This window comes from Pelodiscus sinensis, chromosome 4, assembly GCF_052426305.1.
Source record: "Pelodiscus sinensis isolate ZL-2025 chromosome 4, ASM5242630v1, whole genome shotgun sequence".
Lineage (NCBI taxonomy): Eukaryota > Metazoa > Chordata > Testudines > Trionychidae > Pelodiscus > Pelodiscus sinensis.
In genome coordinates this window covers 55,421,484-55,447,143 of record NC_143055.1, presented here as the reverse complement: position 1 = coordinate 55,447,143, position 25,660 = coordinate 55,421,484, and the positions used below count along the sequence as shown (strand labels likewise).

General features: G+C 40.7%; 1 protein-coding gene across 5 annotated transcripts in view; it reads left to right on the top strand.

Moving 5' to 3' along the window:
- CNOT7 (CCR4-NOT transcription complex subunit 7) overlaps positions 1-25,660 on the top strand; it is an 85,527-nt gene that overhangs the window by 4,426 nt on the left and 55,441 nt on the right. For 2 of the 5 annotated variants that reach the window (XM_075930365.2, XM_089777882.1), the window contains exons 4-7: positions 834-995; positions 10,020-10,164; positions 20,009-20,119; positions 23,535-25,182. In XM_075930365.2, coding sequence (XP_075786480.1) covers positions 834-995; positions 10,020-10,164; positions 20,009-20,119; positions 23,535-23,663 — 547 coding nt within the window. In that variant the 3' untranslated portion in view covers positions 23,664-25,182. Of the gene's footprint in view, positions 1-833; positions 996-10,019; positions 10,165-13,171; positions 14,342-20,008; positions 20,120-23,534; positions 25,183-25,660 lie in introns of those variants that run through there. The other 3 variants (XM_075930367.2, XM_075930366.2, XM_075930368.2) reach the window with 2 other exon arrangements.

Below are 25,660 nucleotides of genomic sequence, written 5' to 3'. Positions count from 1 at the left end.
AGTCTATAGTATTAATCTATAAGCTTTTGCTTCTTAATTAATCGACTGTACAATACTATTACATCCCTGTGCCGAACCACAGATATTGCTGGACTAGAAAGTAGTGGACTAGAGAGGTTCAGCCTGTAGCTACAGATGTTGGCAAAGGGAGATAAAGGGCACAACAGCCAGATTTTCCCTTAGATATCTTTTGAATAGACTCACTAGAATAAACGGAAAAAACTATGGAGCAGTATTAAAGAGGTTAAGTATTGTAAAGAAAAATCTTCCAGTGAAATATGGAGGAGAGGAAGAGTTTACAATTAATATATTAGGGCTTATCTTTTTTTGGCGATTCCCCACCTCCCCCCTTGTTGAAAAGCTGTGTAAACTTCAAAAACTGAAATCCATTCTTATGACATTGGGAAAAGTAGTTTTGATTATGTGGAGAGTCTGAACAACCAGTTTACTCCCAAATTTCTATGATCGATATAAGAAAATGGTCCTATACTGATTCCTAGAGAGCTTTGTTCAATTTCATTTAAAGGAAACAACAAATATACCTGAATTTTATGTATAATAAGATTGAGGACCGTGTTAAAACTGCTTAGTCAATACTGTGTAAGAGAGGAATTTTTTTGTAATGGCTCTGATTGTTCACAGTTGAAACGTTATATCATGGCGTCTAAACTGTTAAAATAGATTTAATACTATTTATTGAAGCAGTGGCCAAAATTTACCAAGTATACATTGCGTTCTGTGCTGCGTTTTATTTATTAACTTATTGAGGCTGTGCTTTTTTGTGTGCTTTTTTGTGTATCTGAATGTTGTGTTACTTATGTGTCTCATGCTAGGGAGGACATGTATGCCCAGGACTCCATAGAACTACTAACAACATCTGGTATCCAGTTTAAAAAGCACGAGGAAGAAGGAATTGAGACTCAATATTTTGCAGAACTTCTTATGACATCTGGAGTAGTGCTGTGTGAAGGAGTCAAATGGCTTTCCTTTCATAGGTAAATGCTGCACATAAGATAATGTTTGTTGGCCATTTCTCGATGCTGTTTTCATATCAGAATTGATTGGTTTGCACATATTTAGCTGTACACTTAATACTGAATTTGTTCAAGGTATAGTGGGTATGGGAGGGAGGGACGGAGAGATCTTTTTTCGCGGTAGTGAGTGAGCGTGTGTTCCTTTTTCACAGTGGCCAGAAGGGGGAGGGGGAGACAACTTTCATCTTAAGCTGTCAGCTAGATTGTATACCTGTGGTAAGAACAGGTTTGCTGAATGTAAGTGCAACTCTAAATGTACCATTCCAGTTGGAAAATAGTATTTTTTTAAAAATCCTAATATTCTGTTGGATTGCCAGGATCCCACAGGGGATATATTTGAGATATGAAACAGTATTAAGGAGCATTTTAATGTGATTGCCTAACATGATGGACTAAAATGCCAGTTAATTTGTGAAGGCTTAGATCCCTGTACTAAGCAACATGTCCACCTAACAACAAATTGCAAATAAAATAGTTGAAGAGCAGGTAGTTGCTTGGTGTGGTGAAAGTTCTGAAAAGTGCATCCAGTGTGACAGATACATAATTATAGGATTGTGGGGGTGTCTGTTAAGTAGGCTGCTTGATAACTATAGTTGACTTGTGTTTCTCTTCTGTTTTACAGTAGTTTATGTAAAACTTGAACAATGCAATGAGTGTTTTAGATCAGATTGAAACTGTAGATGACAAATTAGAAAGTAGTGGTTATTCTTTAGTCAGATACTTAGCACTTTCCTTTATAGGTTTCAAGGGTGTGTGTGTTTGTTTATTGAGAAGTAGTGCTAACCCGATTTTTATAGATGTGCAAACTGATGTTCACAGCCGGGACGAAAGGTCTTTAGATTCTTCCTGATCCAGCAGATGGCACTTTCTCTTGGTTTTTATGCAACATTTGTGCAAGTAGTAATGAAAATAAATATTTTCTCCAGTTTGGACAAATATTGTTTAAAATTAAGTGAATAATAAATGTTAGATTCAGTTTGAAAGAACTATATGAACAGCTTCTAATAACTTGCTAGCCACAGAACTGTTTTTCTTTATATTGCTCCTCAGCTAAATCTGAGGCTTGTTGGACACCAGAGATGTAAACCACATGCGGCTATTTGACCAGTTGAGTATGGCTAGTTCACTGTAGCATAGTGGCTACTGCTCCAGAACTAGTTGGAAACTACAGTTCTACACTCTAGAATTAGATAGACATAAGGCCGACTATGTTCACTTAACTATGTAATGTGTCTTGCTCCTACCAGTGTAAGTGTCCAACATCCTAATTCCATCTCCAGAAGAGTCATAGGGTTCATGTTGGTATAGTTAGGATAGTCTGCATAGATGCTGTATTTCTTATGTGGACTGTTGTCTATCTTGCTAATTTTATGGCTCTGCTGAGCTGTGAAGCTAAGAATTCTAGTTACCCTGCTGTTTCGCTGCCAGGTCACCGCTTCAAGCCGGACTACCACCCAGGCTTCCTGCTTGGGATAGTGCTTAGGTTCCCCACTTGGAGCCCTGCTTCCTCCTGGAGTCCTGGCTTCTTGCTCCTCACTAGATGCATAACCAGGACTCGACAATTAGTGATTACAAGCTGGTACAGCCGCTCAGCGTGACAGTCAGTGCATGCGCAGCGTGACGGTCAGCGTGGCTGCCGCTGCTTGACGAACCTTGTGCATAATAATTGACTGAGTACAGATTTCCCCACACCTTGGAGGCGAGACACTCTGGTTGGTGGTGTCCCCTTTCTACACTTCTGGCTTGGAGCAGGGAGGTGAGAAGTCCAGCATGCAGCTGGGCTCCTGGAGGTGAGCTGCACACAGCTGAGAGCTGTGGCTTTAAACCCTCCACACTATGTCTCTTCAGTCTGTTGAAGTGCTCTGGATGAGGGTATGCACACATGACAGAAGGAGGATAGTGTGAACATTACACGCTGGAGGACTGTAGATTGGTATAACATAGGCTGACTTAAGATTGTGGAGCAGACATGGCCTGAGACTTAGTAACTTGATTTTCAGCCAACCCACATGGAATATCTACTCTGGATGCTACTCTGTGCACCTGCAGATTATTAATATTTAGAATAGAAAGCTTGAAATCCTATCTATAGCAGCAATAATGAGCAAACTTTAAATCTCTTCTTTATTCCATTAGATGAATTAGGAATCTAAGTGACTAACAGATAAGCCTGGGCTTGCCATAGACACAGGTTGCTGAACCCGGCGTGTGCTAGGACCAAGCAAGCTTGGCTCAGTCCCAGCTCAAGTTGATCCTGGACTGCTGTGGCTGTGCATTTTAAATGTAGTAAGAGCTGCAGCAGTCCCAGCTTGCAGACTGCTTGTGTGCCTGGCTCCTACTACATTTAAACTGCGGAGCCGCAGTGGGGGTACGTCCCGGACTAGCCTAAGCTGGGATAGAGCCCTTCTCTTATCAACTCCATGATTAGTCAGTTACCCTCCTCTTAACATCCTTAATATGAATCCATTTTCTAGCACAGAACAGAAATATCAACACTAAGCCTCTTAAAAAAAAATCTAAAGTCTGGTTATTAGGAATTAAATCTTGCATTTGTTTAATGGACTCTTCTAGTCATTTAAGCACCAAAGCTAAGTTTTGCTCTTTTAGCCAACTGTGAATTTAAATACTGCTGTTTAATGCCCTCAACTTGTCTCTTAGAAAATAAAACACAAGCTCCCTAAAATTGGCACAACTCTTAGCTGAGAATACATAGTTGTGTTGCAGTCTTATTTTGTTTCCCATACACAGTGATAACAATTCATGGTTGGTACAAGTTTAAATAGGCTAGGGAGAATCTTTGTTTATCCTTAAATACTGATACTTTTGTTCTCTAATTGGGAAAGGAAACCCCTTTTCAGTATTTATTCATGATTTTCAAATAATTGAGAAAATAAACAATCCAACTGTAAAAAATAGTGCCAAAAGCATAACCATGTAAGTGTTTGTAGAAGCGAGTCAACGTTATTTTGAGGCAAAATCTGTTAATACTATTGAGTTGGAGGTTAAAGGAATAATGTATATTTGTGCTGAGAGAGAGAGAATGAAGATACGGAGGCAGCATACAATTTTAATATCTGTATTTCTATTTTGAACCTTTACAGACCTCAACAAAATTTGCGTGTTTCAGTCTTTTGATATTCATCTAGAAGACTGGCTAGAGGTCATGATAATAAGATCTACAGAAATAGTGAGAAAAGGACTCTTAAATACTGAGAAGGCGTTATTTCCGGAGACTATATAAATAATTCTGAACAATGCTTTTAAAGAAGCTATGATTCTTCTTTGAAAACTTAATCTTTGCATGTTTTACATGACAGCTGCAACTAGTCAGGAGACCTAGTTTCAATTAAATTGTCTCATCTGTTTACAGCATGATTTGCCACTAGCTCTGTGACGACTATCTGTCTGATTTAATGTCGTGTAACTGGCAGAAGACCTTTGATGGGTATTGCAAGAGGAATGAGGACAGTAGTGTTATAGTGTAGAGAACCTCCTAATTTGATTCTGTTTGTAATAAACACTACGCCAAAAGTAGATCTCACCCCATCTTTGGTCTGGTGCACAGTAAAGTTAAAAGTGTAGAAAAATTAACAGTTAAAACAATTGGTTTAGAAGTATTAAACATTCAAAACAATAAGTTGCTACACATGTGCTTACCTGGTCACTCATCTGTCTTTAATTCCAAAGTACAGTAAACTTCCGATAATCCAGCACCTTTAGGACCCAAAGGGTGCCGGATTATCAGATTTGCCGGACTATCGGAAGGGGGGGCTATGAGAGGTCTGGGGTAGGGGGGATGCCACCCCAGACCCCTCTTAGCCCCCCTTCCAATAGTCCGGCTCTGCCCCAGAGGACCCCGATTCAGCCGCTGCTGGTCAGTTTCAGCAGCGGCTGAATCAGGGACACCTGCAGCAGAGCAGCTGGAGTGCTGCCGGGTTGGTCCGGTAGCGCCGACCCTGAATCAGGACGCCTGGGGCAGAGCAGCTGGGGGACTGCTGGGTTGGTCCCACAGTGCCGAGGAGCAGCGCTACTGGACCAACCCGGCAGCACCCCAGCTGCTCTACCCTAGGTGTCCCCAAGTCAGTCGCTGCTAAAACTGATCAGCAGCTGACTCCAGGAGGCCCAAGGCAGAGTTGCTCTGCCTCGGGCTTCCTGGAGTCAGCCGCTGGTCAGTTTCAGCAGCGACTGACTTGGGGATGCCTGGGTAGAGCAGCTGGGGTGCTGCTGGGTTGGTCTGGTAACGCCAACCCTTGGCTCTGCGAGAGCAACCCGGGAGCACCCCAACTGCTCTGTCCCAGGTGTACCCAAGTCAGCCCCTGCTGAAACTGATCAGCAGCTGACTCCAGGAGGCCCAAGGCAGAGTTGCTCTGCCTCGGGCTTCCTGGAGTCAGCCACTGGTCAGTTTCAACAGCGGCTGAATTGGGGACAGCTGGGGGCAGAGCAGCTCCAATGGTCCAGCTGCCTCAAGCACTTCCGGGTTCCTGATGGTGCCAGACCATCAGGAGTGCTGGACCATCGGAGTTTTACTGTATGTAGTTTCTGGATCTATCACTTGTAAATAGGTTTTCACTTGGTTCCTTCCTTTCTCCCAGTGGTTCCTAACTATCAGTGGAGGGAAATATTCTCTTTGAGAGGAGATGTAAAGACACTGTGTGTATTTGGTTTTTGTGTGTGTGCGCATGTTCACTTCAAGTTTACTAGAACCATTCTTAGTGTCTTTATAGATGTTGAGCACTTACAATGCTCATTGACTTCATTAGGAGGTGTGGATGCTTAGTAGCTCAAGATCATGCTCTTGGAGTCAGTAACTTAATTTTAGTTTTTGAATCTTAATTCCTTGGTATTCACTATTTCGGAAATTGATTTTTCAAAGAAACCTTAGAGTTCAACAGAGCAAAGATGCTTTTCTGTTGTAGAGGACAACCCCAATCTTTCTTGGTGTGGTGGTAATGTGTGTTAAATGTATCTAGTACAAAACAAATTAGTAATTTAAGGGACAGTACTGACTTAAACAATTATTTGTGTATATATTTTTATACTTACCCAGTAACTCCTAATGTAGCAGAATTTTCTCTGTGTGCACACATGCATTTGACGTTTTAAAAACTTTTAAACAACACTGTTAAAATCTATTCATGAAGCTATCTTTGGATTACTTAACTGGTGTTGTGGCATCCTAACATAGCACTAACTAACAAAGCTATTGTGCAGCCAGAAGTTTATACAGCCACAAATATGAGGAAGCTTTCCTGTGGCTACTGGTTAGTACACAGTGCAGCTTCCTCACAGAGAGCTAGTAGTCTTGCTAAATCAGACGAGACAGCAACTTCAGAGACCAGTAGTACAGTGCTTCTTATTAAGTGAAGGGGACCTAAATAAAATCCTAAATACTTAAATGCCTGTTGTAGTTAGTAGGAGCTCTAAGTGTTCAGTATGACAATTGTAACCACAGCAGTTCTGGTCAAAGCATTGAACAACTTGAATGCTAATTTTGAAGGTAGATAGATTGCCAGGGCATTTGCACAGTGGCTCCCTCAACAGATGTATATAGGCTGATGTGCAGCTACTCTTAAATTGTAATTTCAGTGCATGTCTGTTGTACAGAGAAAGGAAAAAAGTCCTGGTAAATTTTCTATAGTACGTCTTGTACAAGGAGACGATTATTGGAGAGCTCAGATGTTCCAAAACTTGCAATTCCTCGTGGTCACTGAAAATTTGTTAAGAAGATCAATTAAACTCAAGCATCTATTTTCTACCTCAGAAATAGCACCTACTATTCTTAGAGATAAAGCCACTCTAGCTTTTGATATTTCTCAAACTTACTGTCTGGTAGCTTGTGAAAAATGCTTACATAACCAATTAAGTTAAAACTGTTTTCCCAATAATGACAAAGGAAATTAAAATAAAGTCTTTTCTGATCTTTCCAGAAACTTTTGGCTCTCAGTCAGTTGCCTAAAGTTAGCTATGCTCCTTGAACATGTGTGTCTGTGGGCAGGTGTTGCCATAAAATATCAGGGATTGTGGCTAGTTGTAGACTGTAACTTCTAATGATGTTCTTAGCTAAGATAAAAATATGAAAGCCCTCATTTCAGGTTGCAAACTGTTAATTGATGGGTATTGGAAAGAGACTTCCTTAATGGGCAAGTATTTACATAATTGTTCATTAGGGGCTTTTGTGCCCTTTCCTTTACTGTATCCAATGCTGATCACTATCTGATCTAGATTGCCAAGCTAAGCTAACCACAAGCTTGATGTGGAATGGTGGTAATTTTCTGTAAGTGATGGATCTTAGTAGCCTCCACGGGTGTAGTGCAAAGCAGTGTATATGAAGGCTTGAAACGAATATTGTGGCTCGTGAAATGCAGCATGTGGTGGAATGTGTGTGTTTTTAAAAAAAAAAAATTTTTTTTTTTTTTTTTTTGGAGGCCTGAGAGAGATTCACATGTAGTGAACTGACTAAAACTAGCCTGTTGTCCAGAAGCAGATAGTGTCCATGTACAGTGAGGCAGTAATCTACACTGAGCATTCTACTATTGTGATTTTTTTTTTTCTTTCTGTGAAGGCCCTGGAGCAAATTTCTATTTGCCTGTGGTTTTAGTGACGCAAAGAAACCCCTTGTCTACCACTGCAAACTTCAGAGTTTATTTTGGGAAGTTCTGTGACCTGTCTTGTACAAGAGGTCAGAGTACATGATTAATTCATAACGGTCACTTCTGGCTTTAGGATCTGTGCACATTGTAAGTTGTAAGCCTGCTATTCTGGTCCTGCTCAGCACAAAATCAGTACCTCTTTGCTTTGCTTTTCTTGTAGTATTTCTGCTACTAAGAAGCTGAAATAGCAGGAGAGCATCAGCTCTTGTTATATTTTTGGTTCTCTAGATGACTTCCTGAAGGAGCTGGGTTGGGTGCCCATGGAAAAACAAAAGCTCATATATCAAATTGTTCATCTGTATTGGAAGCAGAGTTTTGGTGCAGTTTTGGGGCACGTTGAGACTACAACCCACTTTCGAAAAAGGGATGTAAATTAGACAGATTGAAATTGCAAATGAAGCCTGGATTTAAATTTCCCATTCTTCATTTGCATAATGGTGGCTGTGCGTTCTTTCAGAAAAGGACTTTTCGAAAGTAAAACTGCCGTCTAGATGGGATTCTTTCAAGGGGGGAAAAAAACCCTTTTTCGAAAGATCCTGTACTCAAAGTTTTTTCATTTGCAATTTTGATCTAATTTACATCCGTCTTTCGAAAGAGGGATGTAGTCTAGACATGCCCTTGGTTATTACAGGGGATCAGACTTAACTGTAGTATTATTTCAGCGGATTCTTGCCTGCTACCTACAATCTCCACAAGCACCAGATTTTCTGCAACCCCTGAGCATTCTTAGCTTTCAGTTCTTGCTGTCATTTTCCAGGTTGTTAGGATTTTCTTTTTAAATACATTATTTTGCTAGTTTGAGCAAAAGAAGCTGCTTTTATGACCACAAGTTTAGCTGTCAAGTTGTCTGTTCTGTAGTTGCATGCTATTGGCCTCATCTGAAACTCCTGCCTTTACAAGCCAGGGAGTAAAGGAATCAATCTTCTGCTGTAAATTTTGGAGTGCAGCCTCAAAAGGACAACTGTGACTGCGGGAACTTCACATTCAGTGTCTGAATCCTTCAGATAACTAGAAGTCTGTGCTCTACTATGGGAAGTCTTCTTGGGAGAATCACAGTCAGCTGTATTGTTGCTTGTTCTGCATTAGTGGATTTTAAGAAATTATCTTTTTTTCCCCTGGTGTTGCTGTGTAGGATTTTCTGATATTTCTTCATTTGGGCAGCATAACAGCATGATCATAAAGATGATCAATAATATAGAAATAGGTTGGAACACTTTTTTATAGTATTTTGTCACTCCATTTGCACCAGGGAGAAAAGTAGCATTTAAGATAGGAATTAATAATGCAAATTAAGGCCTCAGCCCTGCATCTGAAGCTTGGGCTCCATGCAGGTATAGGTCTCCAGCAGTTAGGAACACAACACAGGATTAGAGCCTTGTACAGTAGTATCAGTCAAACAGTGTTGCCTCAGCCAGTTTGCATCCCATTTTGCTTTTTATGTTGGTGACTTTGAGGGTTTTTGGAGACTAACCTTATCACGGTGGGGACCCTTCCTGAAGTGCTTACAGTCAACTCTTTTCTCAGGCAATAGCCATACATATTACCCTTGAACCCAGTCAATATATGTATTTAATTTATAAGTGTCCCTTGTCAACTTTTTATAAAACAGAATATTATGTTATACACCTATCAACATGTTGAGCTTAGTTACAGCTAATGGATATGTGAACTAACTGCTCTATCAAAGATTTCCAATGGCAAGATGTAGAGGCAGAGGCTAAACTTGTAGTGTTGCAGAACCCAGAGGAAGTACATGCAGCCTTAACTGGTGAGGGTGAAGTTCTTCTGAGTGCAAATAATCCATGAAAGAGTCTACATAGTATGTACACATTCTTGGTTCTGACAGCAATAGAAATCTTTTGCTTTCATCCTCTGGTCATCAGAAACTTTTGATGCATATGAAAAGAGCAAGATTGATATCATTCCACATTCTGAGAATAGGTCCAGCAGTGGCAAAGTAGTGTCTGTCATGATGTCCAGAGTGTTTCTGCAGGAAAGTCTTTATTTTTTTTATTTTTTTTTATTATTATTATTTCTTCTAGGGTTCCAGGTTTTGATAATTCTTATGATTGTGGAAACTTAGCATTTGGAAGCTGCAGTGAGAACTCTTGTGTTTCTCTACTGATAATATTTGAAGAGTCACATAATCTCTCTCCCCTCTTCCCCCTCTTCCCCCCCCCCCAAAAAATTAAGTTAAATTTATATATAAAATGCCTCCCTGTCTTTTTGTTGTTGTTGAATTTAAATTAAACTAATTGGAGACTTGACATTGGAGGTGAGAAGGATTCTTTTTTTATCTGCCTGACTCTGTTTTGTATGTGTGATTAATTTGCAGTGGTTATGACTTTGGCTATCTAATCAAAATCCTGACTAACTCTAATTTACCTGAAGAGGAGCTGGACTTCTTTGAGATACTACGGTTGTTTTTCCCTGTCATTTATGATGTGAAGTATCTCATGAAGAGCTGCAAAAATCTCAAGGTAAATGATTTGATACATAGTTCGGAACAGAATTTTCAAAGATGCCCTCTGACTCTTCCTGCAGAGAGCTCTACTTAACCATTAGTCTTGTGTATTTGATATTTAAATGTCAGAGGCAGAGAGGAACACACATTTTTTTTTGTTCTTGTGGCTGTTACCATTCAAAAATAACAAACCAATCCCATTTATTGGTAGCATCATAGATCTATGCTGAACATGGGTCTATCATTTGGCAGAAGTTACATCTTGATGCTAACTTTTTGGGTTGTTAAATTGATGGGGTTCAGCCTCTGAGCAGGGTATTGATGACCCACTCTTGAATCATTCCTCACTGAGGGGCTGCAGTTGTGGTAAGGTGTCGTGAAAGGTGACTTTTTGGTGTGAAGGGAACCCTATAAGTCAAGATGAGCAGTGACAGATATGCTCAGACCAACTCATGACTTCTATTAAAAATAGGCAGGGTTAGAAACTAATGGTTGAACTCATGCCACTTGGGTTACTAAGTGGCTTGTTGTTTTAAGTGTAAAATTTGGAGAAGATTTGCTTGGACTGGGGAATGCTGTCCTTTACTTAAGAACATATGAATGGCCATACTGGGTCAGACCAAAGGTCCATCCAGCCCAGTACCCTGTCTGCTGACAGTGGCCAGTGCCAGGTGTTCTAGAGGGAGTGAATCAAACAGGTAATGATCAAGCGATCTCTCTCCTGCCATCCATCTCCATCCTCTGACAAACAGAGGCTAGGGACACCATTTCTTACCCATACTGGCTAATAGCCATTTATGGACTTAACCTCCATGAATTTATCTAGTTCTCTTTTAAACCCTGTTATAGTCCTAGCCTTCACAACCTCCTAAAGCAAGGAGTTCCACAGATTGACAATGCACTGTGTGAAGAAGAACTTCCTTTTATTTGTTTTAAACCTGCTGCCCATTAGTTTCATTTGGTTCTTATATTATGAGAACAAGTAAATTACTTTTCCTTATTCACTTTCTCCACACCACTCGTGATTTATATACCTCTATCATATCCCCCCTTAGTCTCTTCTTTTCCAAGCTGAAAAGTCCTACTCTCTTTAATCTCTCCTCATATGGGACCCGTTCCAAACCCCTAATCATTTTAGTTGTCCTTGGAACCTTTTCTAATGCCAGTATATCTTTTTTGAGATGAGGAGACCACATCTGTACGCAGTATTCCAGATGTGGGCATACCACGGATTTATATCCAGGCAATAAGATATTCTCCATCTTATTCTGTATCCCTTTTTTAATGATTCCTAACATCCTGTTTGCTTTTTTGACTGCTGCTGCACACTGTGTGGACGTCTTCAGAGAACTATCCACGATGACTCCAACATGTATTTCCTGATTAGTTGTTGCTAAATTAGCCCCCATCATATTATATGTATAGTTGGGGTTATTTTTTCCAATGTGCAGTACTTTACATTTACCCACATTAAATTTCATTTTGCCATTTTGTTGCCCAGTCACTTTAGTTTGGTGAGATCTTTTTGAAGTTCTTCACAGCCTGCTTTGGTCTTAACTACCTTGAGTAGTTTAGTATAGTCTGCAAACTTTTCCACCTCACTATTCCCTTTCTCCAGATCATTTATGAATATGTTGAATAGGATTGGTCCTAGGGGAACACCACTAGTTACCCCTCTCCATTCTGAAAATTTACCATTTATTCCTACCCTTTGTTTCCTGTCTTTTAACCAGTTCTCAGTCCATGAAAGAATTTTCCCTCTTATCCCATAACTTAATTTACTTAAGAGCCTTTGGTGAGGGACCTTGTCAAAGGCTTTCTGGAAATCTAATTACACTATATCTATCAGATCCTCCTTGTCCACATGTGTGTTGGCCCCTTCAAAGAACTCTAAGGGTATGTCTACATTAGCCACCCTAGTTCGAACTAGGGTGGTTAAGTAGTCATTCGAACTTGCAAATGAAGCCTGGGATTAAAATATCCCAGACTTTATTTACATGTTCTCAGGTGCTGCCATTTTTAAATGCCCGGTAGTTCGCACTCCCTGCCCATGGCTACACGTGGCTTCTCATTGCAGGAGGAGTAACAGTAGTCTGAATTAGGGGCTTTAGTTCAAACTACCTAGCCTGCACCACATGTAGCTGCGGGCAGGGAGTCTGAACTACCAGGCATTTAAAAATGGCGGCGCCCGGGAAATGCAAATAAAGCCCAGGATATTTTAATCCCGGGCTTCATTTGCAAGTTCGAATGACTACATTAGCTACCCTAGTTTGAATTAGGGTGGCTAGTGTATACATACCCTAATAGATTAGTAAGACATGATTTCCCTTTAAAGAAACCGTGTTGACTTTTGTCCAACAAATTATGTTCTATGTGTTTGACAATTTTATTCATTACTATTGTTTCAACTAATTTGCCCAGTACTGATGATAGACTTACTGGTCTGTAATTGCCAGGATCGCCTCTAGAGCCCTTTTTAAATATTGGTGTTACATTAGCTATCTTCCAGTCATTGGGTACAGAAGCAGATTTAAAGGGTAGGTTACAAACCATAGTTAATAGTTCCGCAATTTTACATTTGAGTTCTTTCAGAACTCTTGGGTGAATGCCATCTGGTCCCGGTGACTTGTTACTGTTAACTTTATCAATTAATTCCAAAACCTCCTCTAATGACACTTCAATATGTGACAAGTCCTCAGATTTGTCACCTACAAAGGACAGATCAGGTTTTGGGAATCTCCCTAACATCCTCAGCTGTAAAGACTGAAGCAAAGAATTTATTTAGTTTCTCTACAATGACTTTATCGTCTTTAAGTGCTCCTTTTGTATCTCGATTGTCCAAGGGCCCCACTGGTTGTTTAGCAGGCTTCCTGCTTCTGATAGTTAAACATTTTATTACCTTTTGAGTTTTTAGCTAGCTGTTCTTCAAACTCCTTTTTGGCTTTTCTTATTACATTTTTACACTTAATTTGGCAGTGATTATGCTCCTTTCTATTTACCTTACTTCATACATTTGTTTCCAGTTCATATTCAAAGTGAAAGATATGCTACTGGGATTGTTACAACCACGCTTGCCAAAGAAGGCCACATCTGGACTGGTTTGAAATGAAAGGGGTACATCTCATCTGAGGTAATAGGTGGCTCACCGTTTTGATGAAGGCAACATAGAACACTTTCTAAATGAGAGCATGTGGAAACTGTACATGGACTGACTAGTGCAGCCACCTTCTGAGTATCGGAATTGTATGCCACTTTTTTTTTTTCAAAATGCTGAGCAAGTGATTTAGACAGTGCCAATGAACACGAACTTTGTGAGGCTATGCAGGTAAAGAACATGTACCTTTTTAATGAGGATCTTACTGGTGACCATGAAGAAAAGAACATAATTTCCACCATCTCCTTAACACTTCTAATGCAGGCTGATTTGCACAGAAGTGGGTAGGATGGTCTTTTCTGACTTTTCAGGAAAAGCACCCTAGTTCAGTATTTGGTCTGGAGTTTTGCATCCCAGCAGCAAATCTCAGCAGTTGAGCAAAAAACGTATTTCGGGGAACATCTAACTGATATTGGTTTCCACTGGGACCAAGCAAAGTAATGATGTTGGAAAAATTGCAGAAGTCAACAAAGTTGTACACCCTGAAGAATTTGAAACAAAACCATGATTGCTTTAGTAGAGTTGTCTTAACCCTTGTGGCCTTATGGGGGAGGGGAATTACTGTTGAACAGCTTCAGTCATTAGAGTTTTGTGCTGACGTGAAGAAAAATAGATTACCAAAATTGCATAAGAGAAATGCATTTGGTGCTGCATGAAGTATGGACTTCTGTAAAGCAATGCATGATACTGTAAAGCAATGCATGATACGAAATTGTTTTACAAAATGATAGAACTCAGATATTCGTAAGGATTGGGCAAAGGATGGAGAAGATGTATAGGAAAGCTCCAGTGGTAGTGGCAACTAAACTGCATATCAATTAGGATAGAAGGGGAGAGAGAATCCAAACACCATTGCTGAAACACTTCCATTACTGTCCACAGCAGTGAAATGCTTCCAACTGTGTGGATCTATCTCAAACTGAGAACAGCTTGTGTGAATCTTCAGAAACCAAATCCTTAATTACTTGCATGCACCATTGATTAAATGAATTTCTGTACTTTTTTTGTTTAAATCTCTATTAAATTGCAGTGAATTGAATTGCTGTACTGATTACTTATTGAATGGTGCAAGTTACTCATATTGATCATTTCGTTTTATTAGAGACACTTGATTTTTCTTAGACACCTTTGGAGCTGAAGGTCAGCCCTGGGGACCAAAATCCTCTCTCGAGAATTATATGGATGATTGTAGCCATTCTGTACATCTGTCTCATGACTCCAGCAGAAATACTATAGAAAGAGTGTAGTAACTTGCTGTTGCTCATATGCAGCACAGTTCTTACTTTCCATTTTCTGTTTCCTACATGTGGATAGGGACCATGCTGCAGCTGTAGCCTGGCAACCAACAGCAATACAGATTCTTCCCTAAAGTGGAAGAATGATCTATGTTTGGGATGTAAACTGGGGACTTGAGAGACTCAGTTTCAATTCCTGACTTTACCACAAACTGCCTGTGAAAGACTATTGACAAGATACTTAGTCCCTCTGTGCTTCAGTTTCCCATCTGTGAAATGGGACTAGTAAGGCCTCCCTGCCAGATGAGATATTGAGGATAAAAATGTTAAGGGTAAATATGTTAACTGTTGTATGAGATTCAGATACTTATGGGTGCTCCATTACTATAGTAGCTAGACTGGGAGATGTTGACTGAATTTACGGGTGGGGCAGCTCTTGGGAAGCTGCGCAGAGTCGTTAACGTTCTCTACGAATGTCCTGAGACTTCTGGAGTTGGGCTCAGATGCCAATCCGAGCCCATCATCCATGGTGTTGACCTGTCTGTCTCAAAGAAATGATGCATCTGACACTTTTTTTTTTTTCTTTTCCTCCTTGTGGTTATAAGTATCTAAGGAAAGGATGGGCATGATTTGACTTAGTTTATTAACCATTTTTATATATGATTTATAGCTTAACTCTGACTTAAGGTTATATAAATATCTTGTGATCAGCATTGCCTTAATCTGCATTTTTTTTAAATTGACCTAATTTTTTTAAAAAGAGGAGAGGCTCTGTATCCCTAGAGTATCTGGAGTTTCCCTTGTAGTTGTAAACTACTTTGTGTGCCAAACTTTTAGGCACTCTTTTTGGAAAATTTTGGCCCACAGCTGAGGGGTATGCTTTCACCTTGTCCTTCATGGTTTTTTCTAGATCAGTTGTTCAGACTGAAGTCTGTAACATCATATCCCCACAATTTCCTTTCCCTTTGTAATGAGTACATTTAAGACACAGGACATTCAAGCTAAGTTAGAATTGACATGCTAGCAGTATCCAGTGGTGCGTATCCAGTGGTCTCACAACTAGCAGTATCCAGGGGTGAGAGGAGTGATTGATCTTCAGCTTCTGTCTGGGCAGGTGGCTTGAAAGGGATGAGTGTGGGTTTTAAGAGGGTCCAGTTTTTAATTAGGTGTATGAGAAAAGTTGCAAATGTCTCTACAGCAGCTCAGGTGTGCCCCTTCTTCCCTCCTACCCTTGTTCCATGGTGCTTATTTAAAAGGGGAAGTTAGGTAATAGTGAATAGCCATGGAGAAGTAGTTGTGTTAGTCTCATCTAGGTAAAACCAAAAAGCAGTCATGTAGCACTTTAAAGACTAACAAGATAGTTTTAGGTGATGAGCTTTCGTGGGGCAGACCCGCTTCTTCAGATCAAGAAGAAGTAAGTTGAAACCTGTGCAAAATTCATATCATAGCACAAACCAACAGAAATGGCACAAGTAAAATTTCCATTGTCATGCTATGGAAATTACCCCACACTTTTTCCTATGTCATGCTAGCATCTTATGTTTGGGTGGGGAAACTTTTTTTAAGTCGGGTGGCTGCTAACCCACAGAAAATCAGACAGGGGATCTCACATAAGTCAGAAGCGCAAAAAAACCCAACACCAAAAAGCCCCACAGCCCCTTCGTTGATGTGGCCCCTGACTGAGAAGAAGAAAGACACTCCCCACTTTTCCCTTGCGCACGAGAGCCTGGGGGGCCCAGACTAGTAGATTTTGTGTGCTCCAGCCTTGTGGGGGCGATGAAGGGACTGGAGCGCCAGCATTGGCCCCCAATGCTGCGGGATGGAGGGGGGGGAGGGGCGGAGAGCCTTGGGAGCTGATCCAGGCAAGCCAGGGACCACATTCAACCCCTGGGTCTTTGGTTCTCCCCTTCCTGCCTTATGTAATTAAAAAGGAAATCCTTTTTAAAATGTAGTTTTCACTCCCTTGTACTGTCTGCTCACTTTCCCATTTTTGGATAATTTAAAATAAACTAGTTAGTTTCAGTGTCGGATTCTCGTGCCCTAGCATAATTCTTTAGTGTTTGGCTTGCATATGACACAATGGAATGGCTTATGAATAAAGCTTCCACTTGAATGACACAGACACATCCCTATAGGTCTTAAGATTCATAGCTGGGGAGTGGGGTTGTGTGTTTGCCCAAGTGTTCCCTCTAACATTTTTTTTTCTCCTTGTGTGGGTTGAAATTTATGTGCAGCACCAATATTGAGGTAGTGTGTGGATGTGCACCACCAATGTAAACAAAACATCCCCCCCACATATATATAAAAACAAAACACCTGTGTCTAGTTGCTGTGATGTACCCTTTGTACAAGAACCTTTGTAGTCACTAAGGTAGGGAATTAGCCTTCCCTTTAAGGAAGAGAAGAAGCCCCAGAACAAATCACATGGCTTCAGGGTTTGTAGACAGATGCACACTTCGAAAAGCTTGCAAATAAGGCTTCATTCTAGAAAACAACTAGCATCACACCAACTACTTGCTACTTCCGACTCAAGAGTCAGACCTCTACCTCATAGCAAAATCTGGATTTAATGCAATACAATGTACCATGTATTAATTAGTAACACAGAATTTAAAAAAATCATTAAGATCAGAGTTTAGATATTTGCAACACTCCAAAAAATTGTTAAATCTTTTTCTTAAGCCATCAACACTTACGTATAGTGTTTGAAGTGTAATCATGCAAATGTCCTCCTAGCACACAAATCCCCCATGCAGCCTGCTTCTCCGTCCCCTCCCCCCCAAACCAGCCAGCCAGAGAGGACTGCAGCGAGTCAGAGCACCCCAAAAAATTGCCCCTTGCCTCCACCTCACTGCACAAATGCCAGCACCCACCTACCCTTTCTTTCCCCCACCTACCCAATACAGTCAGCCCCTTATCTCCCCTTCCCAAACCAGGAGGGTTGAAGAGACTGCTGGGTTTCTGCCTCTCTCTTTCCTTGGGCAGATGGGATTCTCCAAACTCCCCCACATGCTTGTCTTCTCTGGAAGCTGTTGAGTTCAAGCAGTGCATCTCCCTTTATCTGCTGCTTACAGGTGCCCCACCCCCGCCAGCCAGCTGAGCTCCCGTGCCTGTGCGCGAGCTTTGAACCACTGAGTGGGGCTCAGAAAAGAGCTGTGCAGTTGCACAGCCGTACAGCTTAGAGGGAATTTAAATTGTGGGCCGAACTTGACTTGGTAAAAGTTCAGTTTTTTTAACTTGCGTAGTTTAACATCAGCCTCTTATTTCATCCTCCTAAATGGCATACAGTCAATGGAATTCAAATGCTAGAGATTCCCTTTTTACTATTAAAAAGAACTTGCTTTGTACTAGCTTCATTCCTACCTTTTGATTAGTTCTGTGTTTTTGGTTTCTTCATTTTTTTAACATCTAAAAAAGATAGTGCCGGCTAAAAGCGTTTTAATGCTCTACCTAGTTTCAGCCGATTGCTGGCAGAGTAGTGATCCAAAGCAATCTACCTGGCACACTGTTTTGCTACACAGTATAAAATGTTAGGAAGGTAACTGACTGACTTCCAGTTGTATAAACTTTTAAAGACCGGTATCTCTGCAGTGTAGTCTTGCACATACTATAACTGATCCCCATGAAAAAAGAATAGTTAAGGAAGATTAGCCTATCCCATCTAAAGATGAATTGACTTGCAGAGGCTGGTTCTCCTGGTAGCAACATTATCACTTTCTGGACACTAACATGAATGGACTAACTTCACAAATAACTATTTTGGGGAGTTGCAGCAGATGCTGCTAATCTTACAGAGATACTAGAATAGGGATAGTCTGATCAATTTTTTAAAAATGTGTCCATGAAAGTCTTTGAGGCATTTTTGTTCTGTGGACCATTTTTCGAGATAGGATTCATATCATTGACAGCTCTCCCAATCTCTTACCTGCTGCACAATAGTGGTGTTAAAAGTTACATGAAAAACTAGAGCTAGGGTAGGGTAAAGGAGTGAAAATGAAAATAAACTTGCTTGTATTCAGCTTCTTTGTTAGCTTGCCTCCTGTATTTTAAAATTGTACTACTTGTTTCTTCTCCCTGGATGTAGGACTTATAATTTAGTCCATATCTTCCCCCATTGCCTGCAACCCCTAAAGACTGATTTTTCTCAGTTCTTTGCTTTGGTTTGTGTGTATTTTGAGATCCTCTGCAAATTTGGTGTAGTTGAATTTACATAAAAAAATGTACTCAAAAGGACATTAAGGAACTGGAGGGAGGAGAGGGGTATGCTTAATTATTCAAAAAGTTTCTTGAAGTCACAAGTTACCCACTGGGCTGCAATTGACAGGAAGAAAAATTGCTTGAAGTCTGAAGGATACTTTACTGTTGAGAGGTAAGAAGCTGTGTATGCTACCAAAAATCAATGACCTACAATTAGAGACTTTGTAGATCAGTTCCCAAGTTTGAACCCTGTTTTATTTGCTATACACAGCGTTTGAAAGCTGTCCTTTCAATATATGGGTTGGTAGTGGGTTTTTGTGGGTTGGTATGGTGGTTTGTGTTTGTAGATTTGTTTGTTTTTTATCGAGGTACTTTCTGCAAAGATGTGGCTTAATGTTTTATTTGGGGGAAAAAGTGTACTTTTTATCAACTAGCACACTGTCTAATCTTCTTGAACCTGATTACAGGACAGTTTACTTCTAATAGATGTTTCATTTACTCTTTAAGGCAGTTAATGATACCAATTAAAACATTGTTAAAGATGTGTTGGATGTTAGCTTTTTCACTGTTTTTCTCCCCCTTCCCCCTTGAATTTTACAATTTTACCTGGGTTCAGGGTTCTCCACTAATTCTTAATGTAGCCCATTTTCCTGGACTCCCTCTACTGCTTTAGATGCTGTAAAGATTTGCGGGGGGAAGCGCAGAACCCTGAGCTTAGGTGTTGGCAGGCAAATGAAGAACAAAATGCTGTTTTAAATGAAAATTAACTACTTTCAAGACACATTGGAGTGCACATCTTTGTAATGATTTGAATCTTAAATGGTTTTATGTTTGAAGTACCATTGTTCGCCTTTACATTCTAACCATTATAGAGCAGTAGGGAGTTAAAGAAACATTTTTATTTCTGAAACAGGCGGCAGCAGCAGCAATTCTTCCATCTTGGTCAACATAATGGTTGAAGGAATTACTTTCAGCAGTAATTCCTTCAACGTTTGTCTTGGGTGCCTGAGCCTATTTAGGTTTAAGGCGGTCATTAATACTTGAAAGTGCTTGACTGCTTAAATAATACTTAAAGCCTGAATAGAAAAACTTGGTTTCCAAGTGTGTGATGATTTCATATCTCTACTGTGACAGCTTTAGTACTAAGCTAAATATGTACAAATGGTAGTTTGATCAAACCTTGTCATGCAGAATTCTAGTGCTACTTTTGAGTGACCTCACTTTTGTAATTTATTATCCCTGCTTTGACGGTGTAATGCTCCTTTCTGTTTCAGGGTGGATTGCAAGAAGTTGCAGAGCAGTTGGAGCTGGAGAGGATAGGACCACAACATCAGGCAGGATCTGATTCTTTACTCACAGGAATGGCCTTTTTCAAAATGAGAGAAGTAGGTATCTGAATTACTTTGTTTGTTTGGATTTAAGTAATCTGCCTGTGTAGTCATTATTAGGCTATTCATGCTTATGAGATGTGCTAAAACCATTGACCCACCAAAGCCATTGGCAGTACAACAAATTTTCATTAGTAATAAGAGAAATGCATGAGAAGGTATCACTTCTGTGACAAAGGGCAAAGTAAATAACGGGCATTCCCACATCGTACAGTCTTCCACCATCTCCTCTTTTTCTGGTTTTGGTTTGCATGTGCACTTAGTGAGGGGATGTCTACATGATATTCTCTCTTCTCTCCTTGCTGAAGCTGTTCCTTCTGGTGGTCTGTGGGCTATCTTTGATGGCAGGGTGCTCCAGCTCCCTAAGTCATCCAAAATCTTTGGGTGATTGAGTGATTTGAAGCAGGTAGCGCAGGCCACTCTGCTAGTACTTATGTTCACTACCTTCTACATCTGATATAAAGCATAGTGTTCCTATGAGTGTCACCTGAGGATTTGTAGTCGACGACTTGTGCACTCCTGATCTGAAATTTTCATCGGCATTTTCTCCACATCCATGTGAGACCTGCACCCTAAATATCCTTGTGTTTGGTATGAGGGTTTATGAGAGGCCCAGATCCATAATCTCTCCAGGTACTTCTCAACAGTTTGTGCCTTGAAACTGACATCAGATCTGTAAGCCACACAGCTAGCCATCTCTCTTGCTTGATCTTTGTCTCTTCCTTTTTTGTTGTTGTCTTTTATGTTGAAGTTTGAGCTCTCTCCCTCTTTGTTTACCAAATCTGGGTCTTGTTTTTCCCAGGCCTCGACCCATAGCCTCAAGTATGGGTTATGCCCAAGATCCTGGGCTTCAAACCCTGCCAAACTTGGTGTAGATATATTTCCCTCGGCAACAGTTGTTCAGGCTGGGAAAGATTTTTTTTTTCTGCTGCTGCACATTGTGGTTATTTTTCTGAAAACATCCACTAAGTGACTCCAAGGCCCCCCTCTCTCTCGAGTGGTTCTAGCTAAATTAGTCCTCATCATTTTGTATGTATAGTTGGGATTATTTTTTCCAAAGGAGCAAGAGCCCAGCTGAGAGAGAACAAACACCAGTTTTGCACAGACCCTTATTAGGCGAGGTGGTTAGATCTCCCTCCATCTTAGGTTGATGAGTTCAAGAATTTTTCAAAGCCTTGTGAAACAGATAGAAGAGACCTTACAATTGGAGATGATACAGAAATCCCATTGGTCTCTGTTGGATGTTCTTTATTCATCTCTTCAGGGAAAAATTTCCTTTCCCTCCAGTGATTCTCTGCTGACCATATGGCATGACAAATTCCAGCTACTATACTGGCTGTGTATAAACAGGCTGACATAGGATTGAAGGTTTTTGGCTCCCCCCCCCCCCCCCCCCCCCACCTCTCCTTCCACCCTATACACAACTCTCTGGTTTTCAAGGCCATTAATTAATTGTACAGACAACAAAAGCCTTTTTTAATGCCATCTGAACTGATTGGACCTTCTGGGTTGCAAGAGCTATTCTGAACTACAGAGGCTAATTACCAAGCCCTGATGGAATGGTTTGTAAAATCATATGGTGCCATAGTTTTCATCTTTTATTGAACAAGTGCCATAGTGAAGTGAAGGAACAACTTTAGGCCTTCATAATAGAATACTGACAGTTGCCAAGATGTCACGAGCCATGTCTCAATGCCACAAGTACAGTTACTCAGGATCCCCAAATGTTCAACCAGTGATGTCACAGCATGATGCATGGGATTTCAAATATTGGTGATGATTCAAAACAGTACTTCTTGGGATATCTTTGGCACATCTGGAAGTGCCTGAAGATGTCACTAGCATGTTTTCTAATACAGGAGGAGTTCTCAGGCTTAATTGCACTGCAACCCTCTTTTGACAACAAAAATTACTATGTGACTCCAAGAGGGGGACTGAAGCCTGAAGTTGGCCAACCCCCATCAAGCTGGGTGAGGGGAACCAAAGGCTTCAGTCCCAGGCAGGGGGCCTGTAACCTTAGCTCCACCACACAGAGCTGAACCGTCAGACTTCATCATCAGTTTGTGAGGCTCACTTGGCTTCGGGTCTGACCCTGGGTCCCAGCAAATCTGAAGCCAGCCCTGGTGACTCCATTAAAATTAGGGTTCTGACTCAGTTTGAAAATTTCTGTTCTAATACATTGCACCGTAGTGATGTAATATCACAATGTTCACAGGGGCTCTTTCTGAGCAGCGCCCATTAATACTTAACACTTGCAAAGTACCACATCAGTGTGGTGTTTGTTCAGTTTTCATTTTAGCTGTGCCAGTTCTTCATTACAAGGGAGCAGATTTGTTTAAAGGTGAAATACATTTTAGGGATGTTGGATATTGTGTAATCAAATAGCCACATAACTGTATAAACTTTATCAGTTACACGACTATTCCATAATCCCCAGGGGTCGGGCCAGCACCGGAAGCCAATGTGATCTGATCCCACTCCCAAGGAGCACCTTGCACAGCTGCCTCTGTATTACAGTCAGTAGTGCTGGGTGGCAGGTAGGAGTTGGTCTGCAAGGGGGGCCAGTTTATAAAACAGCTCCCCTCATGGACCAGTTGCCTGCCACCCTGCGCTGCTGCTTCTGATACAGAGGCAGCTGCGTGAGGTGGCAGCAGTCCCTGTCTGTGGGGGGTTTGAGCTTTTAAGCTGGCTCTCCCCAGCATTGGTTCCTGCCTGCTCCTCTGCCCCCTCGGTGTCTCTGTAGGAGGCAGCAGGGGTGAGGTGAGGGTGGGGGAAAGAGGCAGGTCTGTTGGAGCTATGCATGGGGTGCTGGCTTTGGCTTGAAAGCTGACTCATGTGTATTGGCTCCTACCTGCCCCCCTCGCCCTCCACGCTGCTGCCTCTATATCAGAGGCAGCAGTGGTAAGGCTGTGGAGTCCGTGCTCATGGGGAGCTTGCTTAAAGTCTGTTCCCTTCTTCCCCCCCACATCTCTGATACAGAGGCAGCAAGCAGTGGGGGTGTGTGCATGTAGTAGATAGGATTAACAAATAAGCCTAGTCGCAGCAGAAGCAGTGAGAGTGGAGACTGCTTCAGTCCCTGTTCCCGCTGTTTCTGCTGTGCCTGTCTACCTCTCCTACCCCCCACGGAGACGGTGCTGGGGGGAACCTGCTTTTAAACCAGTTCCCCTCAGGGCTGGCTCCTGCTTCTCTCCACTTGCTGTGTCTCTCTGATAGAGGCAGCAAGGGGTGGGGAAGCAACTAGTCGCATCACTAGTTGCTTACATCCCTAGGGTCAAGAGTCACAGTTGTTTTGATTTAGTTTCACTTACTTGTGGAATATGAGAATTCAGACTTTTGTAAGAGCCTGACAGTATTTGATCTCAGTAAGACCTTTATTCCTCAGTATTGATTTCTTTTTTTAACTGCTTTTTAGATGTTCTTTGAAGATCACATTGATGATGCCAAATATTGTGGTCACTTGTATGGCCTTGGTTCTGGTTCTTCCTATGTACAGAATGGCACAGGAAATGCATATGAAGAGGAAGCCAACAAGCAGTCATGACATGAAATGGGAAGTCATCTTTTTTGAACTCCATGTGCTTGTATATAGGTTTTATCTCTTGTTGGAATCCCTTGGACAATTAGGCTCCCCTTCTCTTCCTTCTCAGCACACTTTATTTTCTGTCTTTCTATATACTAAATCTGTCTGCTCCTATCACAAATCTGATCTTGATATGTTGAATTTTCTGAATTAAATTTGGCCCTTGTTCCTAACCCATTTGTAAAGAAGCATGTGTAGGATCAGTGTGGCAGAGAGAAAAGGAAAGCTAAATCATAATGAATATTCTGGTAAACTTACCTAGTTGGTCTTAGTTTTTTCTTTTCCCCTTCCCCCAAATTAACTAGCACTGATTTGTAACTAACTTCCTTGTTTCATGTCTGTCCCTTCCAGTATGCAGGTGTTTTAGCTATTCAAGATCGTGGACCATCAAATTTGCACTTTAGAGAGTGACTCTGACTCAGATCCTCTGTTTTATCTAAAGCATTGGTTTTTTTCCTCATGAGCTAGAAAAATAAGTCCGCCAACTTTAGCAACTTCACATTGTATTCCTTGGTTTTTGAGCCTACAGAACATAACACTTTCACTGCATTGTTTGTTCAAGCAAAACAAACTACTGAAAACTTAGTAACTGCTGTCATCTTACCAGTATTCAGTCTTCCAAGCACATCCTGCGCACATCCGTTTCTAATTGGCCTGCTGTTTTAAAACCACTTTGTGATGGAAGAAAATGTTTGAAAACCAGCTTTACACCCTTCAGGAAAAATTGTGTGAGACTTACTTTTGTATTTTTGCTATTGAGCTGAAAATCTAAGGATATTGGAACTGCAGTGGTTTCATTTCAGCACACTTCCCTGGATTCAGTTCTTAGCTTTTATTCCAGTAATGTATTTACATATTTTTATTTTTTAAAGTCATATTTATTATGTACTTGATTTGATGATTTTTTGCAAGTCAGTTCAGTTAAGGATAAAACCCAGAGACTTGAAGTAAACTTTATATTGAATTGAATGATTAAATTAGAAGGAAGATCAATTGTACATTTGTAGTTGCTACAAAGACAGATGGTACAGATATTTGTTGTAAAACAACAAAATACGAATTTACTTATAGCTAATAAAGTTACCTGAGGAGTGTAATGCTAGTTTATTTTTTGAGTGTATCTTAGCAATATATTTTATATATATTGTTTTAATGGACTGTAATGTGCTTTAACCATGCATAGCAGAGTAATTGTGCAGGAAGACTTTTTTTGGTATTGAATAGCTAAATACTAGCCTGAAATGATGGAATGCACACCTCAGTGTGAGTGTGATCTACACTGAAATGAATATTAGCAAATTTCCAAATGTTCACCAAATTGATCTGTTTACCTTGTACTTTAACATTCATTTTTTCATTAAGTTACAATAATGTAACTGGGTGGTCCTTTTTAAAAAGAGAACAAATTATTTGCATAACAGAGGGTATTATTTGTTTTTAAAGCTTTTGTAAATAAAGGCTTCAGAAATGTTTTCTTACATATCTATAGACTGGTAGTTTTATTCTGAAACCTTTTCTGGAATGTGTATCGTACCCATTCAGTCCCTGTAGAATTCCTTTTCCACTGTGCATACCAATTCATCTTTCTGGTGTCTGAAAGAACTGTTAAACAGCTCCTCAAGTAGTGCCAGCACCAGATTACTTCTGCCAATTGAAATCATAGCAGGAGTTTGTTTCTGTGTCCCAATTAATTTGTTGCTACTAGCCTGATTTACGAGTATGGGTACAACTAGCAAATTAATAGTTTCTCTCTCTAGGTATTTAGAGACTGTCACTCTAAGAAGTTGTGCTGGATCACTCTCTTTAGTTTGACCTTTAAGTTAGATGAGCATCAGTAAGGACACTGTTGGCATTTAACAAATAAACATAGGTATGTATTTTTAGGCCTAATCTTGCTTTCATTTGAATACCCAAATCACCTGATGACTTCAGGGAGAGCTCAGAGTATACTGGGAATT